This window comes from Arvicola amphibius, chromosome 12 (genome assembly GCF_903992535.2).
Source record: "Arvicola amphibius chromosome 12, mArvAmp1.2, whole genome shotgun sequence".
In the NCBI taxonomy this organism is placed as follows: Eukaryota; Metazoa; Chordata; class Mammalia; order Rodentia; family Cricetidae; genus Arvicola; species Arvicola amphibius.
In genome coordinates, this window is record NC_052058.2 from 86,368,062 (window position 1) to 86,390,569 (window position 22,508).

A 22,508-nucleotide genomic window follows, 5' to 3' on the forward strand; every position below is an offset into this window, starting at 1 on the left:
TTAAAGGCGTGCGCCACCGCCGCCCGGCAGTTGTCTTGTTTCTAATCTTCCATTCGTTCCACTTTGGCATCACGACTGCTATGAGACTCCAGTTTCCGGTCAAAGAAGACAGCCATTCACCTTCTGGCCCGTCCGAGCTCTCAGATCACTCCTTGGAGCTCTCACCCAGGTGTACAACCAAGTCCCTGCTCCCTTCTAAGTCACCCCCTCTAGAAGAGAACCTGTCTCTTGTCCAGGGTTCCTTGGGAAAGGTCTGTTGGTGAAGGACAGCCAGTGTTCTCTGGTGGCCTCTCTGAGATGTTTCTGAAGGCGCCAATTCAAAACCAGGGACCGACCTAGATGCAAAAGACTCTTGCAGGCTACGACTTTTAAAAGAAAATTATGTGTATGAGTGTTTTGCCTGTATGTATGTCTGTGCTCCTCATACCTGGTGCCCAAAGAGGCTAAAAGATATCTTGGAACTGGACTTAGAGATGCTTGGAAGCTTCCATGTGGGTGCTGGGAACAAGTGCTCTTTATTTTTTTATTTTATTTTTTTCAAGACAGGGTTTCTCTGTAGTTTTGGAGCTTGTCCTGCTCTGCCCCTCACTCTCTACACCACGCTGGCCTCGAACTCACAGAGATCTGCCTGCCTCTGCCTTCCAAGCGCTGGGATTAAGGCATGTGCCGCCACTGACTGGCATTAACAAGTGTTCTTAACCACTGAGCCATCTCTCCAGCCCTCAGGCTAAGGATTATCTATCCCCAGCTTTCTTGCCTGTCCCAGAATGCTCTCCATAGGCATGGACACGTGGACAGCTTAGTTTCTTTAAAATGGAGTTTGGAAAGTGACTAATTTAAATAAATGTAAGCGTTAAAGGAGTTAGAACCTTCTTTGATAGCAGAAGCCAGAAAGCAGTCAGGGTAGCAGTTGTTTTCCCCAGCACTGTGAGTGCTCTCCTAAATGCCCTTGCTAGAAGGATGTCCAGACACCTGTAAAATGCCTTCCGAAGTGTGACCCCATGGTTCTCCTTTTACTCCCCCACTGTGCCCTCATTGGACCTCTATCTGTGCCTCTCTGTTAAGATATCAGACTTTTGTTGTTGGATTTTGGTTGGTTTTGGTTTGTGTTGTTTTGTTTTTGTTTTGTTTTTTTGAGAAAGGGTCTCTCTTGTATAGCCTCGTCTATCCTAGAACTAAGTCTGTAGACCAGGCTAGCCTTGAACTCATAGAGATCTAACTGCCTCTGCCTCCTGAAGGCTGGGATTAAAGACGCACACCACTCCTGCTTGCCTAAAAATACAACCTCCTGATCTGGTGTGTGGTAAGGAATGGTGTCTGGCTAAGACTGCTGTACCTTAAGACATTGGTTCAATGGGACATAAAGGCCAGTTGGGTTCCTTGGGTCCAGGTGAACATGAAAGAGCACACTTAGCTGGTGGTGGCACACCTTTAATTCCAGCACTTGAGAGGCAGAGACAGGTGGATCTCTGTGAGTTTGAGGCCAGCTTGGTCTACAGAGTGAGTTCCAGGACAACCAGGGCTATACAGAGAAACCCTGTCTCAGAAGAAGGAGGAGGAGGAGGAGGAGGAGGAGGAGGAGGAGGAAGAGGAGGAGGAGGAGGAGGAGAAGGAGAAGAAGAAGAAGAAGAAGAAGAAGAAGAAGAAGAAGAAGAAGAAGAAGAAGAAGAAGAAGAAGAGAGGAGGAGACCATGTTTACTTTCCTTACTTCCAGTATTAGAAAATAATTGGTTTGACCTCCATCTTTAGTAAATTTTCTATAAGGTCCCCTCTCATGGTTACATGTCCTCTCCCTGTGGTCACTGAGTTTGTGTAAAGCTTTACCAGGTCCACCTGACTCCCTCCCAAGTATACACATGGCCAGGGCCTGGCAGGCCCTTAGATAAGCAGAGCCATGTAGAATGACCCTGACAAAAAAAAAAAAAAGAAAGAAAAGAAAAAGAAAAAGAACAACAACAAAGAAAGAGCCTGATGCGTGTAGACCAGGAAACATTCATCTTGGAAACTGGAGCTTTCTGGTTCTGATTCCTGATGTGAGGCCGGCTAGCAATAAGGCTTGACTTCTCTAGTAAGACTGATTTTAACTAATTCTTCCCTGGAGGAATACCACTTCCCCGGAGGAGCACCACTTCCCCGGAGGAGCACCAATTCTCTGAAGGAGCACCAATTCTCTGAAGGAGCACCAATTCCCTGGAGGAGCACCAATTCCCTGGAGGAGCACCACTTCCCTGGAGGAGTACCACTTCCCTGGAGGAGCACCACTTAACCTGGAGGAGCACCACTTCCCTGGCCCTGGAAAACACAAAAAATGCTCCTTGAAATAATGACATTGCTGCTATCTCTAAGAGGATGATGTCACACACACAGCATGCCATCTCTACACTTAAACTAAGGAGTTAAATAATTTGTGTGTTTGGGAAGTCCAACAACAACCAGAAATTAAGCATAAGCATCTTTTCATGAGATTTAAGCAAAGCAAATAGTTGAACTGTCTGCGTGGCTCACTGGTTCTCAACCTTCCTAATGCTGCAACCCTTTAATCCAGTTCTTCATGTTGTGCTGACCCCAACCATAAAATGATTTTCGTTGCTGCTTCATAACTGTAATTTTGCTATTTGTAAGTATCTGATATTTCTGATGGTCTAAAGCAACACCTATAAAAGGGTTTGTTTGACCCCCCAAAGGGATTGCAACCCACAAGGTGAGAAGCGCTGGCATCAACTATTACTCATTTTTCTTCGTGTCCCTATAATAGAAAACCATCTCCCTTCGCACAGACTTCTTCCCGGCACAGCACAAATGGTTAGGTTGGTCCCTATTGTTATGGTTTTGGTCCCTGTCCCTTTAAGAGACAAGTCACGCCCATTCCCTCCCCATCCGCTGAGGCAGGCTGATCTTCAGCTTCGGGCCTGAGCTCACTCTCATTTCCATCTTCCTCTCGGAGGGTCAGCTTTGCTTCTGCCTCTCTTCCCCCTTGTCTCTCTCTCTCTCTCTCTCTCTCTCTCTCTCTCTCTCTCTCTCTCTCTCTCTCCCTCTCCCCCTCCCCCTCCCCCTCTCCGTCTCCCTTTCCCTCTCACTCTCTTCTTTAATAAAGCTTTATGTCTATTTTCTGTGTCTGTGCCGTTAACCCGCTGCTGCACCGCCTGTTCACCCGCCGCCCTGGTCACACGTGTTCCTCGAGTCTCCGCAGCTATGCGCAGCTGCCCAGCTACTATCTTTTTAAGAACAAAACCTATTACTGTGTTTTGGAATTTGATGTAGAAAGAGCGGTCATTTGGAAACCCAGAGTTGTACCCCAGCTGGAATGGCACAAATTCGAGAGAAGCAAGGTGCCACTTGAGGCAAGGTGGAAAGAGCCTACCCTGGGAATTAAAAGGTCTGTGTCAGATCCTGACCATGCTGCCTGGCTTGCTGGGTGGCTTCGGGGTCTTTCCAACTCGACATTCTGCATTCCTCCTCTAGTCTTTAGCTGCTATTAACAACTATCGGAGCCCGAATGGAATTTTTCTTCCACTGTGTTATCTCCCCGGAATGCAATGTAATTGTGCGCTTTGAACATTACTGCAGCGGGGACATGTGCCAGCAGGCTTCCCCTTGGGCTCAGCCACCTGTATCTGTATCAAAGACAAATGCTCTGCATCCCTCAAGTGTGAGCCTTCTTTTCTAATCAACTCAGGCACTGACCAAGCTCGTGCCCAGCAAGATCAGTGAGAGGGTATAGTGCTCTCGCCTCCTCTCCTTGGACATTGGTCCATTCTTTCAGTAAACAAGTACAGTATTGATCATGCCAGGCTTGTGTACACTGAAGCTGAAATAAGCCAAGCCCCTGACCTCTGAATTTCATCTCATGGGGAAGAGACAAAGCAAATATGGAGCATGTCATGGAGTGAGTAGGGCCAGGGTAGAAAGTAAGGTGAGGTAAACAGGGAAAGGGAGCATAAGATGGGCAAACAGAATAGTCAGGGCATGCCATTGTGTCGGAGACATTTGTGGACCTACCCAGAAGAAGGCTGATTTTTTTTTTAAAAATAGGGTTGTTGTTTTTTTTTTTTTAATTTTATGTGCACTGGTGTTTTGCCCGCATGTATATTTTTGTGAGGATGCAGTTACAGACAGCTGTGAGCAGCCATGAGGGTGCCGGGCCATCTCATTAACCACCGAGCCATCTCTCCAGCCCCACCCCCACCCCCACTCCCCACCCCATCCAGAGATTGTTAAGACGAGCTGAGTGAATATGTGCCCTAAAGAGTCAGCCCTAAGGCAGGAGATATTATATATTTGGTGGCCTGAAAAGAGGTCACAGGTTAAGTTACTGAATGACTCATGGGAAATTGAAATGGCAGATTCAGAGCCTGCAGGCTTCTGCGCAACAAAAGAGAGTCCAATGACTACCCTATAGTTGAAAGGGGTTCCACTGTCTGTCACACTGCTGTGACCTAGAAGACAATGGGAAGCCATAACTTGAGTGACCTAACCTCCTCAGAGTACAGAAAGATCCAAGCCCCACTGCCACGCCATTTTGTCCTGTGGCACACAAAACAGTAAGAAGGAAATAATGCCACCCGCATGTGTTTGCGGCATCCAGTCAACCAAAGGACGCAATGGTTATTGAGAGGACTCTAGCCAGCCTGAGCATGGCAACATGGCTCCTGCAGGCCTTGCCCTGCTCCCCCATTCCCTCTGCCTTACCAAAACCCCTTAGATTACATTCCTAAAACTAGCCACCACCGCCTGTTATCTGGCTGATTCCTCCTCCTAAGGCTGACTACCAAGGTCCAGCTATGGAACCATTGATGTCCTGCAATCAAAAGCCTCCTTTGGCTCACCTAATTAACACGCCCAGTTTGCCTATGGGCCACATCTGTCTCCTCTTTATCCAGAGGCAGTCCTTTGTTGCAGTTCCCAACCTGTCCCCCTCTCCTCCCCCAAATATCCCTTCCCCTTCTCCCTTGTCCTCTATCTCTTGTCTTTGTCGCTTATTCCCTGTCCTTTGTCCCCTTGGGGCAAATAATTCTCCTATGTGCTGAGAACTTGGTCTTGGGGGTCTTGAGCCAGTCCTGGTCTCTTCCATTATTGCTGTGAGCTTCTACTCATCGGCCAAGAGGCACAAAGAAAACAGTCTAGCCGGGCAGTGGTGGCACACACCTTTAATCCCAGGACTCGGGAGGCAGAGGCAGGTGGATCTCTGTGAGTTCGAGGCCAGCCTGGTCTACAGAACTAGCTCTAGAACAGCCAAGGCTACACAAAGGAAGTCTGTCTTGAAAAAGAAGAAGAAAGAAACAGAAAACAGCCTTGGCTAACGCTTGCTATCTTCTGGTTCTTAATGTCACATTTACTGTCTGGGACACAAGCAGGTGTTACTCCCTGCTCACCTCCCCTGAGACTTGCTACAACCATCTGAGTCCTACTGTGACTACCACAGTTTCCTGTGCTAGGTGTCACCCTTTCCCGGCAGGGCCCAAGGGGTCTGCTTGTCCTCTTAGAGGAAGGTCACCAGCCACTTGCAACTCAGGGGACCAAGAAAAGTTAGGCTGCTCTTAGCAGCGCTTCCTTCCTCTGGACACACCTGGTCACCGCTGGTCTGTGGCTCTCAGGCTGGTAGGTCTCTAGGGACACTGTAGAGGACTGCTAGATTGAAAATCCCAGAAAAACCGAGAAGGCAGAGGCCTGTTCTGTCCTTGGAACTTTACCTGTCGGCAATACCAAGCACCTCCCCCATAGGGCCCAGTCTTTGTGAGTGGGCAGGGACCGCCTCCAGCCTGGCCTCAGCTCTTACCTCTGAAAGTTCCTCAAGTTGCTTGCTCAAAGGTTTGGGGTGGAGTGGAGGTGGGGAGCAGAGAAGGGAGGGAACTGCCTGGTTTTCTCACATCTTTAGCTCTGAAGGAAGGTATTTGTTGCCTTTGTTCTGTTTCAGGCCTGTCTGTACTGGAAAGCACCCCCCCCCCCCCCCCCCCGCCGGGACTGAACCAGGAAGGGGGAAGGGATGCCTCCATAGAGGTATTCTTGTCATCTAAGATTGTTCCAGCCCCAAAAACTTCCAAAAAAGGAAATCTGGTTTGGGTTGTTTTTCATTCTTTCACACAAGGCAATTTGGACATTTTTTTTCCAGAAACATAAGGGCTACTGTTAACACCTTTGTAGGGCAAATACCAGCCACAAGAGCCCGGCGTCCTTCCTATGAGGGCGGCACTGCCCTTGTCCCATGGTGAAAGAGTGCCCAGCAGGAAGAAGGAAAGCCACTGAGAAGTCCCAGCGTCTCAACCATCACACTGTGGATCACAAACTCAGCCGCAAGAAAATTAGAGTCCCTCTGTGAGGTTACTCCCTGACCTTAAACCAGAGAGAGATTCCATTCTCCTGCCCCAGGGCCTCAGAGACCACTCTGGGAGACAAATGCACATCAAAGGCAGCAGTCCCCACAACAAGAATGCCCAAGTCTCTAGAAGGAAGGCTCACAGAGATAGTAATTCTTGGGCCACATTTTCCTTTTATAAATGAACAAACAACAAAACAAAAAACAAATACATTATTATCATTTTTTTTCTCTAAAAATAGGATTTGATGGTTGTAACAATCTGAGCAGTGAGAGTTCAGAGAAGAAAGTTACAGTTTCCTAAAGGCCTCTAAGCCAGAAAGGACCAGCACAGAGTTTCAGATAGGACTGTACTGGAAGTTTACAAAATAAAAGGAAATGCTGGTAAAATGAAGGTGCTTGGGCACCCACTGTACTGTGAGGATGATTAGGGTCTGTGTGTTGTATATGAACCCCAAAGGGAGTGGTCATCCAGACTTGCCACCGTGCCAGGGCAGGGCCTAAGAGTGGGTCCCCCAGAGAGCAATGCCTCAAAAATATGGGATGGGGAAGTTGTGGATGTTTTATTTGCCTCAAACCCTTAATCCTCCTGCCTCAATCTCCCAGGAACTGTGATTACAAGAATGCCCTGTGTTTAAAGAAATAAGGTAACTCTGAGGGTGGAGGGCAATGGGGGCAGTTCATATAAGAGAATGAGATTAGTATCATCATAACAGCAGAGTAATGAGCTCGTGTGTGTGTGTGTGTGTGTGTGTGTGAAGTACTGAGTCTGACAGTTTTCATTAGTGGTCCAATTAATTTTCACAATAATATTGTGTAAGAACTTTTACTGTTGCCAACTTATATCTTTAAAAAAAATACCACAAAAAGAGAAGATGAACTTCCAGGATCCTCTGGATGGTTAGAATCTGAACCCTGTTGATGTTTGACTAGAACTTCTGTCTTCCTGAGTGTTAAGAAGAGCCTCTCTGCCTGCGGAAAGAACTCCAATCAAACCAAATTAGACTGAATCAAAAATACCCATGTTTAATAAATGCCGGGATCCCTGGTGGACTGGGACAGCATGGTGGGGAGAGGAGCACACACAAACGCAACCCCGGAGACCACGTGTGTCCTTGCCCCCCCAACCTAAATAGCCTGGTCCTGACCCTCCCCAGGGAGGGGTCAGCACTTTGCAGGCTGGGAGTTGGAGTCTGCAGGTAGAGTCTGGCCTAAGGCAACACCCAGGCCAGGGGCTGGAGTGGTGCTTCCAATCACTGAGGAGGACTTCTGAAAAGATTCTGGCCTTAGGGGCATTAATGACATAGCAGGCAACCCTCCATCTCCACCAAGAGACTTTGCTCTAGTTGGGCAGTAGTGGCTCACGCCTTTCATTCCAGCCCTTGGGAGGCAGAAGGAAGTGCTCTCTGTGAGTTCGAGGCCAGCCTGGCTTTCAAAGTGAGTTCCAGGACAGCCAGGACTGTTGGTATCTCAAAGAAAACAAACAAACAAACAAAACAAAACAAAATAAAGTAAAAGTCTGTTCACCAATATACATAAATTGATTCTATTTCAAACCAATCTAAACCTAGCATGGCAGGAAGATTGAGAGTTCAAGGGTAACACGGGTTACTTAGCAAGGCCCTGCCTAAAAAAAAGTAAGCAAGTCCTAATAGTTTATAGTCACATATCACTCTCAGCTCCTAAAATGATTTTGGGAGGTTTCAAGGAACACTAAAAGATTCCAGATTAAAACATGCATCACCTCATTTATCAGAAATTTTCTTCCCTTATTTCTGAGAAAGAAAGCCCCACTTTCTTAGCCAGACTTGTCTTGTGGATGGGAAGGAGAGCAGGAGAGTGGAGGGTGTGGAGAGAATTCCTGAGGTGGCTTCCCTCAGGCATCATGGGACACCAGGAGGGAATGCTGGTCTGGCTGCTGCAGACTGGGCAAGCGAGAGATTAGACCCAAAACGCAATGCTTTTTCAGTTCTTATCAGTCAGGGTTCTGAAGTCAGCTCCACCTGCCTTCCCTGGAGGCCTCACTCAAGGTCCGGGCTCACCCAGCACACGCCACAGTCTCCAATGGCTCACACGGACAGTCTGGCCACCTGCCTTCTAGTGCAAGAGATCTAGTGAGGAATCCTAATTTTTATTCAGACCTGAAAGAAATGTAGACAGAGACTTGGGATCCAGCCCTGTAGCCAACTGCCACCAAACCATCTGTTTCGAGATATGCAGGCTCCCCAGAGGGAAGGTGGTGAGAGCCTGGCATGGCAGAGTTTCCTGCCGGTTACAGGACTAGTCTGCAGCCTCCTGGGGCACTGGGCGAGCTAGGACTTTTTTGGGCTCTGGGAGTCAAAGACTCCAGTGTCCATTGGGAAGAGGTCAGGGAAAGGCCTGGTGACAAAGGCACCGATGGCGTCAGCCCTTCCATTTCCCTGGAGCTCTACCCGGCTTGAGAAGCAGTGTTAGAGAGGCTGTCTGCATGCTCTCTTCACTCTTCTGGACATATGTGGATCAAACAGAAGGGGAATTAAATTAGAAACAAACTTGGAACATTCTCCTAAGCTTGGGACCTTCAGGTCAGTGCTGGGGAAGAACCCACTGGCACCTGAAATCGGAGGCTACCCAGCACTGACATTGGACTACAGAAGAGCCAAGCCGGCAGCAGATAGCCCCTCACCAGAAGCCCTGAGTCTTGAGAAAGAAACCGCCTCCAGAGTCCCTGCAGCCCAGGCTCGGTTCCATTCCCACCATGACACCGGAACAGAGGTCCTCAAAGTGTGAATCCAGACGGTCTCTGGTGCTGTCACCTGCAGAGCATCTATTTATAAAGCCTGTCCACCCACTGAACCACAAGCAGGTGCCAGATCTGCACGCTGCTCTAAATAACTACTCCCGGTGCTGTTTGGACCTGCTGAGAACCATTCAAAAGCCAGACGTGGTGATGGTGCACAGAGGCTGGAGGATTTCTGTGAGTTTGAGGCCAGCCTGATCTACATAAGAGAAATACAGTTGGTCAGGAGAGACCGTGTCTTGGAGAAGGAAGGAAAGAAGAAAGGAAGGAGGGGAGGGGAGGGAAGGGAAGAAAAGAGAAAGAGGGAAGGGAAAGAAAAGCAGAAAAGAAAGACAGGTGATCATGCACACCTTTAATCCCAGACCTCAGGAGACAGAGGCAGGTGAATCTCTGAGTTCAAAGCCACCCTAGTCTACTGAGTGAGTTCTAGGATAGCCAGGGCTACACAGAAAAACTCTGCTTCAGAAAACAAACAAAACACACACACACACACACACACACACACACACACACACACACACACACACAAGAAGAAGAAAGAAAAAGAAAAGAACTATTCTGAGTTCCAAGCCTGGCCCACACCTGTAACTCCACCACCAGGAACATTAAGACAGGAGGGTTTTTTAGATAGGGTTGCTTGCATCTCAGACTAGCCTGGCCTTGCTAGATAGCCATTCATGTAAAGTTTCGCGTATTTCAGGGTAGCCTAGAACTCTGTGTAGCCAAGCTATATAGCTGAAGACAACCTCAGACTTCTGATCCTTCTGGGTTATGACATGTGTCAGCTACCTTGGGCTATGAAGTGAGATCTGCCTCAAAACCAAACAAAAAGGGTCAGCAAGATGGTTCACTTATCTCGAACTCTGACGATGGGGGTTTGATTCCTGACACCCACATAGTAGGAGAGAACAAACTCCCCCAAGTGTCCTCTGACCTCCACACAAGTTCCACGGCAGGTGTGCAGACATGCTAAATATATGTAATAAGAATAAATAAGTAAAAATAGTCAACAACGAGCAAACTATTTTAAACCTCCAGATTTTAACCCTGGAAGCTTATAACACTTAGAAAACGGTCAACAATCAAATCTCTTGCTCCCTCTTTCACCACGTGTGCCCCAGATGCCAGAGTGCCTCTGGGGAGCAGCAGGGCTGAAGATGGGTTTCCTGCCGCCTGTGGGGAGTTGAGCATTTCCTGTGCCCCGGGCCTCATTAGCTCGCTGGTGGAGGTGCTTCCTGTCAGCAACTCTTTCCATTCTGCTCTGGGGGCTGGAGGAAAAAGAGTTTCTCACAGATCCTCTGGGTAGTTTGTCCCCCTGTGCCCTTCATGTTCCCACCAACAGGCAGAAACTAGAGAGCCACCCCAGCCACTTCACACTGGGAGCATCAACACCTGGACGAGAGACAGTTGGCTTTCTGCAGTGGGCACTGCTCACCCCCAGTAAACCAAACCTGATGCCTTTGAACCTTGTACCATCTCAGCCTGGAATTTCAGGTGAAGGTAAGGTGGTTTGGGTTTTATTATTGTTGTTGTTAGTAATAGTAGTAAACTTATTTATGGTGTGATTGTGTGGTGTGTGTGTGTGTGTGTGTGTGTGTGTGAGAGAGAGGGGGGGGGGAGGGGGAGGGAGAGAGAGAAAGAGATCAGAGGACATTGTGGGAAATGGTTCTCTTTCCACCTTGAAGGTGGTAATGGGGGCAAACTTAGGTCATCAGGCTGGCAGCAAGCACCACCTCTGCCTGCAGAACCTTCACACCACCCCAAAAAAGGGAGTCCATTGGGAGAAAGTTCTAGAACAGAAGATTAGCATCTTCAGAAAGAAAAATAAAAAACAAAAAGCAAACTTTGTTTCGTATGTGAGAACTTTGGCGAATACAATCTAGGAAGACTGGCTGTGGGGGCTGCTCTCATGGTAGAGTGCGTGCCTACGTGTGTGCATACGTACAGCCCCAGAGTGCCAGCCCTAGTATATACAGAGTGTGGTGGCACAACCCTGTAAATCCCAGTTTTAAGGAAGTAGACGCAGAAGGATCAGAAGTTCAAGGTCATCTTCAGCTGTATATCTTGGCTACATAAAGAGTTCTAGGCTAGCCTGACATACATGAAACCCACCATGAATGACTATGTAGCAGGCCCCAGCCTAATCTGAGATACATGCAATGTAATCTAAATAAATAAGACATTTCAAGAGTAAAAACTGATACATTTGAGAAAACATGGATATTTAGAGAATTTTCTGTCATTCTTATCTATTTTTTTTCCTTTTTCTTAAAAAGGTGGTTGTATGCAAAATACATACCAATTTGCCTTTTTTCCCTCTGAATCAGCAACTTAGAAAGAGCCAAGGAAAGGGCAGCTATAGAGACTAGTCAATTCTGACCCCGAGAAGACTTAGAAGCTGCCAAGCCCCTAGAGGTTCCAGGGATGTATACCACCCCAGCCCCACCAGATGTCACCAGAAGGAATTCCTGGCCCAGCACTTTGCAGAGGACTCTTGGCGGCCTGGAAGGGTGAGTGCTTTGGGAAGTGAGCTTCACTGTCCCCTGATCCCCTACAGGAACGGTCTAACCTGGCAGAGCTGCCATCCATACCAACAGTACAGATCTGGGTCCATTAGGACCAGCAAACTTTGAGCCCAGAGCCATTTGCTCAGGGATGCTGGGAGGGAAGAAAGAAGATGGGGAGAGAGGGAAGGATTAATAGTTGAATTTCTGATTGGATTTTTCTTCCTCTCAGAGGCCCTGACCTCAATCTTTCCAATCTCTTGTTCCGCCATGATAGAAACAAAAGTCCTAATTCCCCAGCAATGAGTTTTTAGATCCTAAAACCTTGTCATGAGTGTGAAATGTAGGATAAAGTGATAGTTTTAGGACATGGGATCTAACAGAACTAATCACGGATGTAAATTCACTTCTGAAGTTCTCAATCCCAGATAAACAAAGTAAAGTGTCTGTTTAGTGTTTAGACTTCAGAAATATTACTGGGTGTGAATTTCAGGGCTCTGATCAAAGGAAAACCCAATGAAAGGCTATTTTTTCAATTGCTGTAGTTTTAGAAAATTTCAGTATTATTGCCAGAGAAAATCCATGTCCCTTGCAGGTGAAGCGCAGGTGCTGAAGAACGAGTTCATACTCATTGTTGAACCTGAAGCACCCTCCCAAAACTATCTCCTTTCTTTTTCTTTACATTTTGGGGAGTGGGTGGAAGGGTGGAGAGGTCGGAGGACAATTTGTAGGGATTGGTTCTCTCCTTTCACCCTGTGGGTCTCAGGGATCAAGCTCAGAGTACCAGGCTTGACAGTGGTTGCCTTTCCCCACTGAGTCAGCTCACTGACTCTGGAAACTATTGCTTCCTTAAGTTGCCTTTTGTTTTGTTGTTGTTTCCTTTTTCTTTTCACTTTGTAATTAGAAAATAAATTTGTATGTTTATGTTACGTTTAGCATGTTGTTTTGAAATATGTAGACCTTGTCAACGGCTAAGTTGAGCTAGGTAAACATGTGTTAGTTAATGTACTTTTTTAGGAGAGGACACTTCAAATAACTCCTTAAGGAATGTTCAAGAATACACAATTTTCAACATTGCCATGTTGAACTTCTTCCTTCTACCCAACCTTTGACCTACATCTCTGGGACCCTTCTCTCCCCACTCCTGGTGACCACCATTCTGCTACTCTCTGATTCTTTGAGTTGAGTCTTTTTCGGTTCTGCATGTAAGTGAGATCATGCAGTAAGTATCTACCTGCTCCTGGCTCTGTTCAGTTTGCACCGTGTCCTCCAGGTCCGTCCACCTTGTCACCCGCAACAAGACTGTCTTGCCTCTCTATCCAGCCATCTGTTGATAGACGCTCAGACTGATTCCACATTTGGCTCTTGTGAATTTTGCTGCAGTGAGCATGGCAGTAAAACTACTCTAATGAGCATGGGGTACTGGCACACAGCTTTCTTTTGCTCTGAACATGGATCTAGCAGCGGGACTAGCAGAACATATGGTGGTTCTATTTTTAATTTTGGGGATAATTACCATAAGTCATTTTCCACAATGACTGTATTATCTTCAAAACCATTTCTGTGCTCATTCACTTATTATTTCATTCAGATATCATTGAACAAATACTCATTAAACTTCTATTATACATCAGAGGTGCTGTTTGAAATGCTGAGTGGATCGTATAGACAAGTCCATGACTTCCTAGAGCTCACAGTCAGGGGCGATGTTTGATAGCAAAGAGATAACCAGGTATTGTGTACTGTCAGTCAACCAGAGGGCTTGAAAGAGGAAATGGAACTGAGTAAGAAAACTGTGACTAATGAGCCTGGCAAGGGATGATCCCTCTAAGGAGGTCACAACACTGTAGAAGAGACTTAAATGAAATGAGGAACTTGGCCCTTCTGAGTACCTACAGGGGAGGTAGATCTGAGCTAGAAATAGTCTTCATATGGGCAGGAAGAGTGAGAGGCCATGGTGGTCAGCATCAGAGGTAAAGGTGTTGGAAACAGGCCCAGAAGTTAATCAGGAGAAGCCAGATCACATTAGGTCAAAAACTTCTCACTGACTACCAACCAGAGATTCATTGCCAGTATGACAGAAAGCCGTGAGAGATTCCCAGTGGAGGAGAGACATGGTGGGACTTACTCTTTACAATGATTACACTAGTCCATGGGTGAGCACGGTATGTTGAAGCCATGAGTGAAAGCTAGGAGAGCCACCAGGGAGGTGACCACTGCAAAATTCCACCTGGAACTCGTGTTGACTTAGGCCACGGTGGTAGCAGCGGGAGCACAAGAGATGGCTGGGCTTGAAGAAGATGCCCTTGCCCAGGGCAAAGCTGATTAACTAGAAGTAGGGCATGAAAGAAGAGTCAGTCAGGAGTGGTGCCAAGGGTTTAGAGTGGACTGCTAGACGGTGGGAAGTCTCGAGGAGAAGCCGGTATACGGAGGCAGAATGGGAGTCTGTCCGGTTTTGGTTTGAGATGTCTATTGGACAACCAAAGAGGAATGGCCAATAGAAAATTGGGTCAATCATTCCAGAACTCAGCAAAACAAAAATCTTTCCAGGCATGACCTGGTTTTAATATTTGAGGGTCAGCTGCTTGTTCCTGCTATACTTCCACTGCCTACTTCCTGCTAGAGTGGGTGTGGCTGCCTGCTGTTGACATCATCTGGATGCATTTCAGTACCCAAGCAGAGCCACAACTGTACCCTGCCAGAGAATCACAAAGCTACGCAAAGCTAGTGTTGGTTAAATTTCACCCAACAGTCTAGTGTTGCTTAGAGACCAGTTCTCCATTTTGGGGTTACTCAAGTTCAAGTAAGCTGGACTCTGTCACAGAGTCACTTCCTGATTGTGAGTTGAGTAATCCTCTCCCAGCAAGCCAGAAAACCCTGGAAACAGGAATGAGGGGACGTCGGGCCAGATGTGCTTGGCATTGGAAGTTCGCAGATAGTGTGAGAGCAGGAAAAAGATTGCTCTCTGGCCTCAACCAACCCAGACGCTTATTCCGTCTCTGCACCCACTTGAGATCATGGCTTTGTTACTTTTCCTTTCTGGTCTCAGGATCCTTAGGGACAGATAGGAGCAGGATAGGAGCTTTGTGAAGATTAAATAATAAATTTCGTATGCAAGTCCCTAGGACGTGGTAGACATTCAAAGGGATGGCTCCCTTTCCCGTGTGTAAAACTCCTTTCTCCATGAAGTTGATGTTCAGAACTGACTTTCTTTCCAGTCGTTGTCTTTGTAGTAGTAGTAGTAGTAGCAGCAGCAGCAGTATTTTTGAGACAGGGTTTCTCTGTGTAACAGCCCTGGCTGTCCTGGAACTCACTTTGTGGACCAGGCTGGTCTCAGACTCACAGAGATCCACCTGCCTCTGCCTCCTGAGTGCTGGGATTAAATGAGTGTGCCTGGCCCTTTTTATTCTTTTTAGTTATGTATAGTTGCGTGTGTGTGTGTGAGTGTGTGTGTGTGTGTGCATGTGGGTCTGTATACTTAGAGGCCAGAGGTGTTGAATCCCGTGGAATTGGAGTTACAGAAGGTTGTGAGACACCAGTGAGTATGGGAACTGAACTCCGGGACCCTGGAAGAACAGCAAACACTCCCAAACACTGAGCCATCTTTCCAGGTCCCAGACATGACTTTCTCTTACTCCAGTTTGTCCCCTTCACCTCAACATCATTTGTCTGGCTCCCCCATTCTGAATTCTTATGTTACAAGGGAGGCTCTTCTTGAAGGGAAGAATACAAGCAAGAGACAATACAATTTAAACCAAAGTTTATTTAGCAAAGGTAAGCAAAGCAAACACTACTAGGAGAGATTGGGGTGAGTGCCTCAAGGCAAGGAATAGCTCAGTGAGCACTGTGCTGTTGATTGAAAAGAAACTTTTATAAATATGTATGAGGTAGGTGGCTTCGTCACAGTGACCTCTGTAACCCTCCTCTCTGCCCAAATCAGGGTGGGCCAGGTCTCCCTTTCAGAATATTTCTTCTAATAATCCCTACTAAAGGTAGGAGATGTCAAAACCACAATGCATAACAATACAATAACATCAGTCTTTCGGGTGCATGTGTATAGGAAAATGTCTGGGTGCGTTGGTTTCTGGCAGAGCAGGAACAACTTACCCCCAGCTTCAAGGATGTTTACGCACAAAGGGGCATCTGGCCATCAGGGGAATCAGCTGAGATTCAGTTGTGGTTGCCCTCTGTTTCCTACCTGGTATCATTTGGGCTCTATCTCCTGAAAGAAGTCTCCTCCAACATCCCCAAGCCCAAATCCTAGCCACCCAGGGCATGACCACCTGGTTTTCCTCCTAGAAAGCAAGGCCAGACCACCAGCATCTTCCCTGGCTTTCTGGCACTCGTGGTCATCCTCCTGGTCATCATGGCTACCTGCATCCTGTGGCGCTGGAACAAACAGAAGAAGCGTGAGTCCCATGCTTGTCTCCAGTTGAGAGGCTGTAGGGTCAGTCTTCCAGCCTGGTGTTTAAACCCTGGGGCATTTTCTAATCAGAAGATACCTCTCTGGAATCCTGTATCCTTGCCTGACACTGGTCCTAAGCTGTGGCCATAGTGTGATCTGAGTGACATCGAGAAGACATAGCTTTGGCATCCTTGTGCCCGGTTTCCTCTTCCTGCCTCTGTCCGCTGAATTTCTTGTCCTTGGACTGAATTAGAAATGTATCTTTTATGACACCTGGTGAGGGTGGGGACTACTCAGCCTGAGAGCCCCTGTGCTCTGCGTGTTGACCCTATTCTACCATTGCCTTTCAGGGAGAGTTTCTTACTTCCAAGTAGCTCCGTCGCTGACTCTGCCTCCACCCAGACAGAGAGCCAAAAATATTTATGACTTCTTGCCCCAGCAGCAGGCAGAGTTGGGTAAGCTGCTCCTAATCTACCTGTTCTCAACCTGTGGGTCATGACCCTTTTGGGGGTCAAATGACCCTTTCACTGGGGTTGCATATCAGATATCCTACATATCAGATATTTATATTATGATTCATAACAGTAGCAAAATTACAATTATGAAGTAGCAACAAAAATAATTGTATGATTGGGGGTCACCACAGCATGAGAAACTGTATTAAAGGGTCTCAGCATCAGGAAGGTTGTAAAACACTGCCCTAATCTATGGAGTCCTGACATTCTGAACTTAGGCTCCCAAGATGCACCTCGCACCACTCAGAAGCAGCTTTCTCCAAGTATCCAAGCTGCAGAATAACACTCAGTAGTCTGCACCTCCAGTGGGAACTCTGGACAGAGAGCAGGGGTCAGCCGGCTTTAGGCAACAGAGAAAAGCCAGTTACATTACAGGTGGTGAAGACACGAGCAAGACCTCATAAGCAAGGGATGGGGAGTTCTCCACAGGCAGGCCTGAAGATGAGTTCAGGCCTCAGAGTGTTATCCTGTAACTCTGACCCTCTTAACCACAGACTACCAGACATTCTAGGTTCTCACAGGTACCACAAGACCCCCATTCATCTGCTAGCAGAGATATTGGGGCGAAAACACTCTGAAGCCCACAATCTTCAGGATTCATTTGGTTGTTGCAGGGAGACATCAGTCGAATGGCTTCAGTACTGAGAGCCTCCTCTCCAGAGATTCTGACAGCCCTGAGCACGAGGTAAGAGCCAAAAGATAAAGTCCCAAGAACGTGGCAGAGGGCAGGAGGGAATGGGGTTTGTCTCAGTTCCGGTTGTCTAGCATTTGAGTGTCGTTTGGCACAGACCCTGAAGAACTTCCTATGGACAAGGGAAGAGAAATAACTTACGTCTACACATAAGTTACATACACTTATGGTCACACATCCCTGTAATGCAGCTCTCAGGAAGCTGAGGATAGTTTGGCAATTAGAGGCAAGACTGAAGTGCATTGAGAGTTCGAGGCCTACCTAGACTACATAGGAATAGCATGCCAAGAGAGGGGAGAGGGGAGGAGCCAGCACTTAGGATTTTAAGAAAGGCACATGCACTCAAGTGTGTGATGTTAGAACTGAAAGTGATGACTTTAATAAAGACATGACAATTCGTTTATCCCAATAAATGTGGCTCCATTCAGAGTGGTCACTGGATAGCCGTAGCTATTTCAACAATGTCGCTAGTGTTCAAACCACACTTTAAACCCATCTTTTAAAACAAAAAGTTTACATCTCATTTTATTATATTGTTTTGCCTGCATATATGTATGAGCACCATGTGTGTGCCTGTTGCACAGGGAGGTCAAGAGAGACCACTAGATTCCCCTGGAACTGACTTTGTTGACAGTTGTGAGCTACCCTGTGGGTGCTGAGAGCTGAACCTGGGTCCTCTGAAAGAGCAACAAGAGCTCTTACCTGCTGAGTAATCTTTGGGGGGGGCGGGGTTCAAGATAGGGTTTCTCTGTAACTTTGGAACCTGCCCTGGAACTTGTTCTGCAGACCAGGCTGGCCTTGAACTCACAGAGATCCTCCTGTCTCTGCCTCCCAAGTGTTGCCACCACTGTCTGGCATAGCTACATCTCTTTACATACAGCTACATGTCTCTCTTTACATACATACATCCCTCTCCCCAGCCACACCTACCTTCTACACAGCCACATATCTCTATACATAGTTACATCTCTGTCCTACACAGCACCTCATCTCTCTACACACATTTCTGCATATCTCTGTTTACACACTTATTTACACAGCTACTGCCCCTTCTCTCTACATAGCTGTCTTCTACATAGCTACTCTTCCCTCTACCCAGCTCCCTCTGCACAGCCCTTCTCAAGCACTGCATCTCTTCTCGCCACACATCTCTGCTTACCCACAACTCTCTCCTACATATACATCTCTACCCTACATATATCCCTCTCTCCTGCACACACACCTCTCTCCTACATATACATCTCTACCCTACAGACATCCCTGTCTCCTGCACACACACCTCTCTCCTACATATACATCTCTACCCTACGTACATCCCTCTCTCCTGCACACACACCTCTCTCCTACATATACATCTCTACCCTACAGACATCCCTGTCTCCTGCACACACACCTCTCTCCTACATATACATCTCTACCCTACATACATCCCTGTCTCCTGCACACACACCTCTCTCCTACATATACATCTCTACCCTACGTACATCCCTGTCTCCTGCACACACATCTCTCTCCTACATATACATTTCCACCCTACATACATCCCTCTCCTGCACACACATCTCTCCCCTACACACACATCTCTCCCCTACATACACATCTTCTCTCTAGTCTGTTCAATTTCTTCACACATAACTACATCTCTCTTCTACATCACTTACCCATTCACTCCTCCCGGAACAAACTCTGGACAAAATATGAATTACATTTTCAGGGACATAACTTTACTTGAGTAAACAAATAAGAGTCAGAGCCATTCTGACACACGTAAGGAATCACACAGTTTCTCTCAGGCTTGGAATGTCACCTTTGCCAGGTGTGGAGAGTAAAATAAGCACATAGCTCTAAGGGTCAGGGTTCCCGAGAGTGACATAGAAACTCAGGATTTAAACAATAAATGGTTGACTGAACCTTGACCACTGCGTCACAACTGAGGCCAGGAGTTCATGCAGAAAATCAGTTACCGTGGGGAGTTATGTCTTAACGTTATCAGCCTGATTTTGGCTCAACAGACAGACAGCTGGGAACTTCCCCTTGGGCAATTTGTCTCCAAGGGCAACTAATCTATTTTGGATTTGCTCTGAAGTCTAAAGTCAGGTAAATGTAAAAAGCTGTCTTTGTAACCGAGAATATTGCAATTTTCCTATGTCAGTTTGAACTATGAAAACTATCATAGTATTATTTCTATTCATCAGAGTTATACAGTTAAGCGGAAATTATCTTTCTGATGATCCACAGATATATGTGTGCCCAGTAGATGAAATATTTTCATGAGATAAACACACAGAAGTGGGTAAAATACCCATAGCTGGTTTTAGGGAAGAGATATAGTAGCTCATGAGAGAACTGCAGACAGAAGCAACCAGTCCAGAGTCTGTGGTCCCGGAAGCCTTGCTTAGCAAGATTCCTCCATTGGGGAATTCTTCATCTGGTGGGTTGACACCTCAATTCTCAGTTGCTATCTGCTTGAATGTTCTCCTGGTCTCCGGCAAAGCTGCTGCTGCCAGTGGCTCTCAGCAGTTTACCGTCGGTATCCTATATGCCCTGTGATCTGGCTCTGAAGTTGACTCCTAAGAAGTCCGAAGGCGGCTTGATCCAGAGACTCCTCTAAAATCAGGATGGCAGTTTTCATGGTCAATATGTTTGCTAGATGTCAGTTGCTCTGAGTCATGGATGGTTCTTGGCTCAGCGGGGATGTTCCAGATGGAGAAGCTGTTCTTACTCAGATGTTTAGGTTCCCAGGAAGCCATATTGCAGTATGGGCCTCTTCCTCCTATTCATTGACCTATGACTTCCTGGAGTATCTGAAAAAGGGCAGATGAAAGTAAACTCCATTGCCAAAGTTTGAGTAGTCCCTGAGGGAATCTGTCTTTAACTTGTGGATCTGTTTGGATTCTGCAGTGATTGAAAAACATTTTGAGCTGGGCAGTGGTGGCACATGCCTTTAATTCCAACACTTGGGACACAGAGGCAGATGGCATCTCTGAATTTGAGGCCAGCCCTGTCTACAGAGTGAGTTCCAGGACAGTCAGGGCTACACAGTGAAACCTTGTCTCACAACAAAAAAAAATTTTAATCAGTTGCCAACATTTAATAACCAATAGCTGCCGGGTGTGGTGGTGCACACCTTGAACCCTAGTACTTAGGAAGCAGAGTCAGGTGGAGCTCTGTGAGTTTGAGGCCAGCCTGGTCTACATAGAGAGTTCCCGGACATCCAAAGCTACTTAATGAGACCCTGTCTCAAATGAATAAAACCAAAATAAAATAAATAAATAAATAAAACTAGCACGTTGGCATGGAACTTGGAACTTTATGACTGCAAAAGCACTCAAAAGGCTAAAGCTGGATTGTCCATAAGCTGAGGGCCAGCCTGGGCTGTGTAGTAAGCTCCTGAGGAGTATGAGCAACTGAGGAAGACCTTGTCTCCAAAAAAGGGGGGAAGGGGTTTCCCATTAAAAGTCCACAAGCTTCCTTGAAATTTTTGGACCCCAAAAACCAGAATCCTTCATCGTTAGTATTTTCTATATGCTATCACTGTTCTCAACACTTCCTGTGTTTGATCACTCACAAAAACCTTATACATAGACCTTGCGACAATCTTCAGTTTACAGACTAGGAAATGAAGGTCCAAAGGAAGGACTTTCGGACTCACTCAGCACAGAGTGGCAAAGCTGGGATTTGCACGCTCAGGCTGAATCGGCGTCTCTGTCTTCAGGCCATGCATTGCCCCTCCAGTGTGCGTGGGGGAAGGACACTTTCTCCCGTGTGTGTCCCTCTCCTCACCCCATTGGCTCCTCCCCCCTCCACTGTAGCCAAAATCTGCTGTGATTTGACATCTCTCTTCAGCCTCTGTGTTTCTGAATGCGTTTGCGATCTGAAGGGCTGAACCTAGGTCCCCTGCGGGTGCTGCACACGTACTCTACCACTGACTGCAGGACCAGCACTGCTCTTATACTAGCACCCCTTCGCTCAGCACTACCTGGCACCCAAAGCCTTGCGGTGTGGATCCCTCGCTTGGAGCTCAGCTCTAAGCTAGAGGATAGAATGAAGGGATTGTAATGCCAGGCAACGCAGAGAGGAAGAGTGGCTGTGTTCCTATTTCGGGTCCCATCCTGTCACTTTCTCTTCTTCTTTGCAGGCCTCCCAGGCACGCAGCTCCTTCAGATACACAGAGCTTCTGTTCATGCCGTGGGCGTACACAGTAGGCATCTATGACAATGGCAACAGTGCCCAGATGTGCAGGGACCTTGCCCCTTAGCACCTTACAACAGTGTCAGAACCTCCAGAAATGACTCCAGCATTTCTCCAGGGAGTCAAATGATTATGTCAATATCCCTACAGCAGAAGGAGACCAGTGAGGCTCTAAACTGCTCCCCAAAGCACTCCTGAGAGTCCACCTTGGTCTTCCCAGTGCCCAGAAGCTGGAGTTTGCTGAAGCAGGGCATGCTGGCTGTGCGGCTGCCACTGACCATACTGTTCTGTGGGCTCCAGGAAGTAAGTGCAGTGATTCCCTCAGTGATGGAGAAGCTTCATCTCAGACTTCAAATGACTACGTCAATATGACAGCTTTGGATCTAGAGGACATTCAAGAGTATCAGCCCAGCATGGTTCTTCAGTGCTGCAGAGATTATGAAAATGTCCCATCAGCAGATCCCAACGGAAGCCAGCTGCAGACTCAGGAAGAAATGACATCTTCAAATACAGGACCATGGGGAACCCTGTCTGGAGAGCCCTGTCCTCTGTGTATTATATGGCATTCCAGCCATCTACACAGAGCGAGGACAGTGAGGTGGCACAGGCAGAAGAGCAGTCAAGTGAAGACTCTAACGACTACGAGAATGTGCTACCTGCCGACTTAGAAGGCAAGGACTGTGAACAGGGGCCTGGTGCTTGGCGTCCTTCCTGACGAAGGGAATACCAAGCTGCTACCTAGCTGGGAAGCCTGGAGGAGTGGCCTACCCTGCTGGGTCTTAGCCACTGAACTCTCTAGTTAAGAAGCCTAGGTGCCTGGCATCCTGTTGGATTCACTTGGCTCGGCCAAGGAGGCTGAGGGGAGCCAGGGCAGGCTTGCACAAAAGCAAAGTTTAGGAAGCCCGGAGGAAAGAATCTCCTCAGGCAGACTGCAGTTAGCTCTCATGCCAGCTGTGAAGTAGGTCTATGTGTCTTACTGGGGATGTCAGGAAAGGGAAAAGTGTGTAGGCTAGCACTTAGAAACAGGGTTAGCATATAACACGGATGAAAATACCACCTTCACAAATGCACGCCAGAAGGAGTGCAGGTCATTTTGTGATTCAGGCAGGC

General features: G+C 47.2%; 1 protein-coding gene across 1 annotated transcript; it reads left to right on the top strand.

Annotated features, from left to right (window-relative positions):
* The first annotated feature begins 16,267 nt into the window (after window positions 1–16,267).
* On the top strand, window positions 16,268–22,240 carry Lax1 (lymphocyte transmembrane adaptor 1). Its single transcript, XM_042054034.1, is given in 7 exon segments — window positions 16,268–16,277; window positions 16,352–16,456; window positions 17,131–17,201; window positions 21,346–21,460; window positions 21,463–21,507; window positions 21,510–21,938; window positions 21,941–22,240. Coding segments are annotated over 7 exon segments (948 nt in total). The 3' UTR covers window positions 22,114–22,240.
* Window positions 22,241–22,508: the final 268 nt, after the last annotated feature.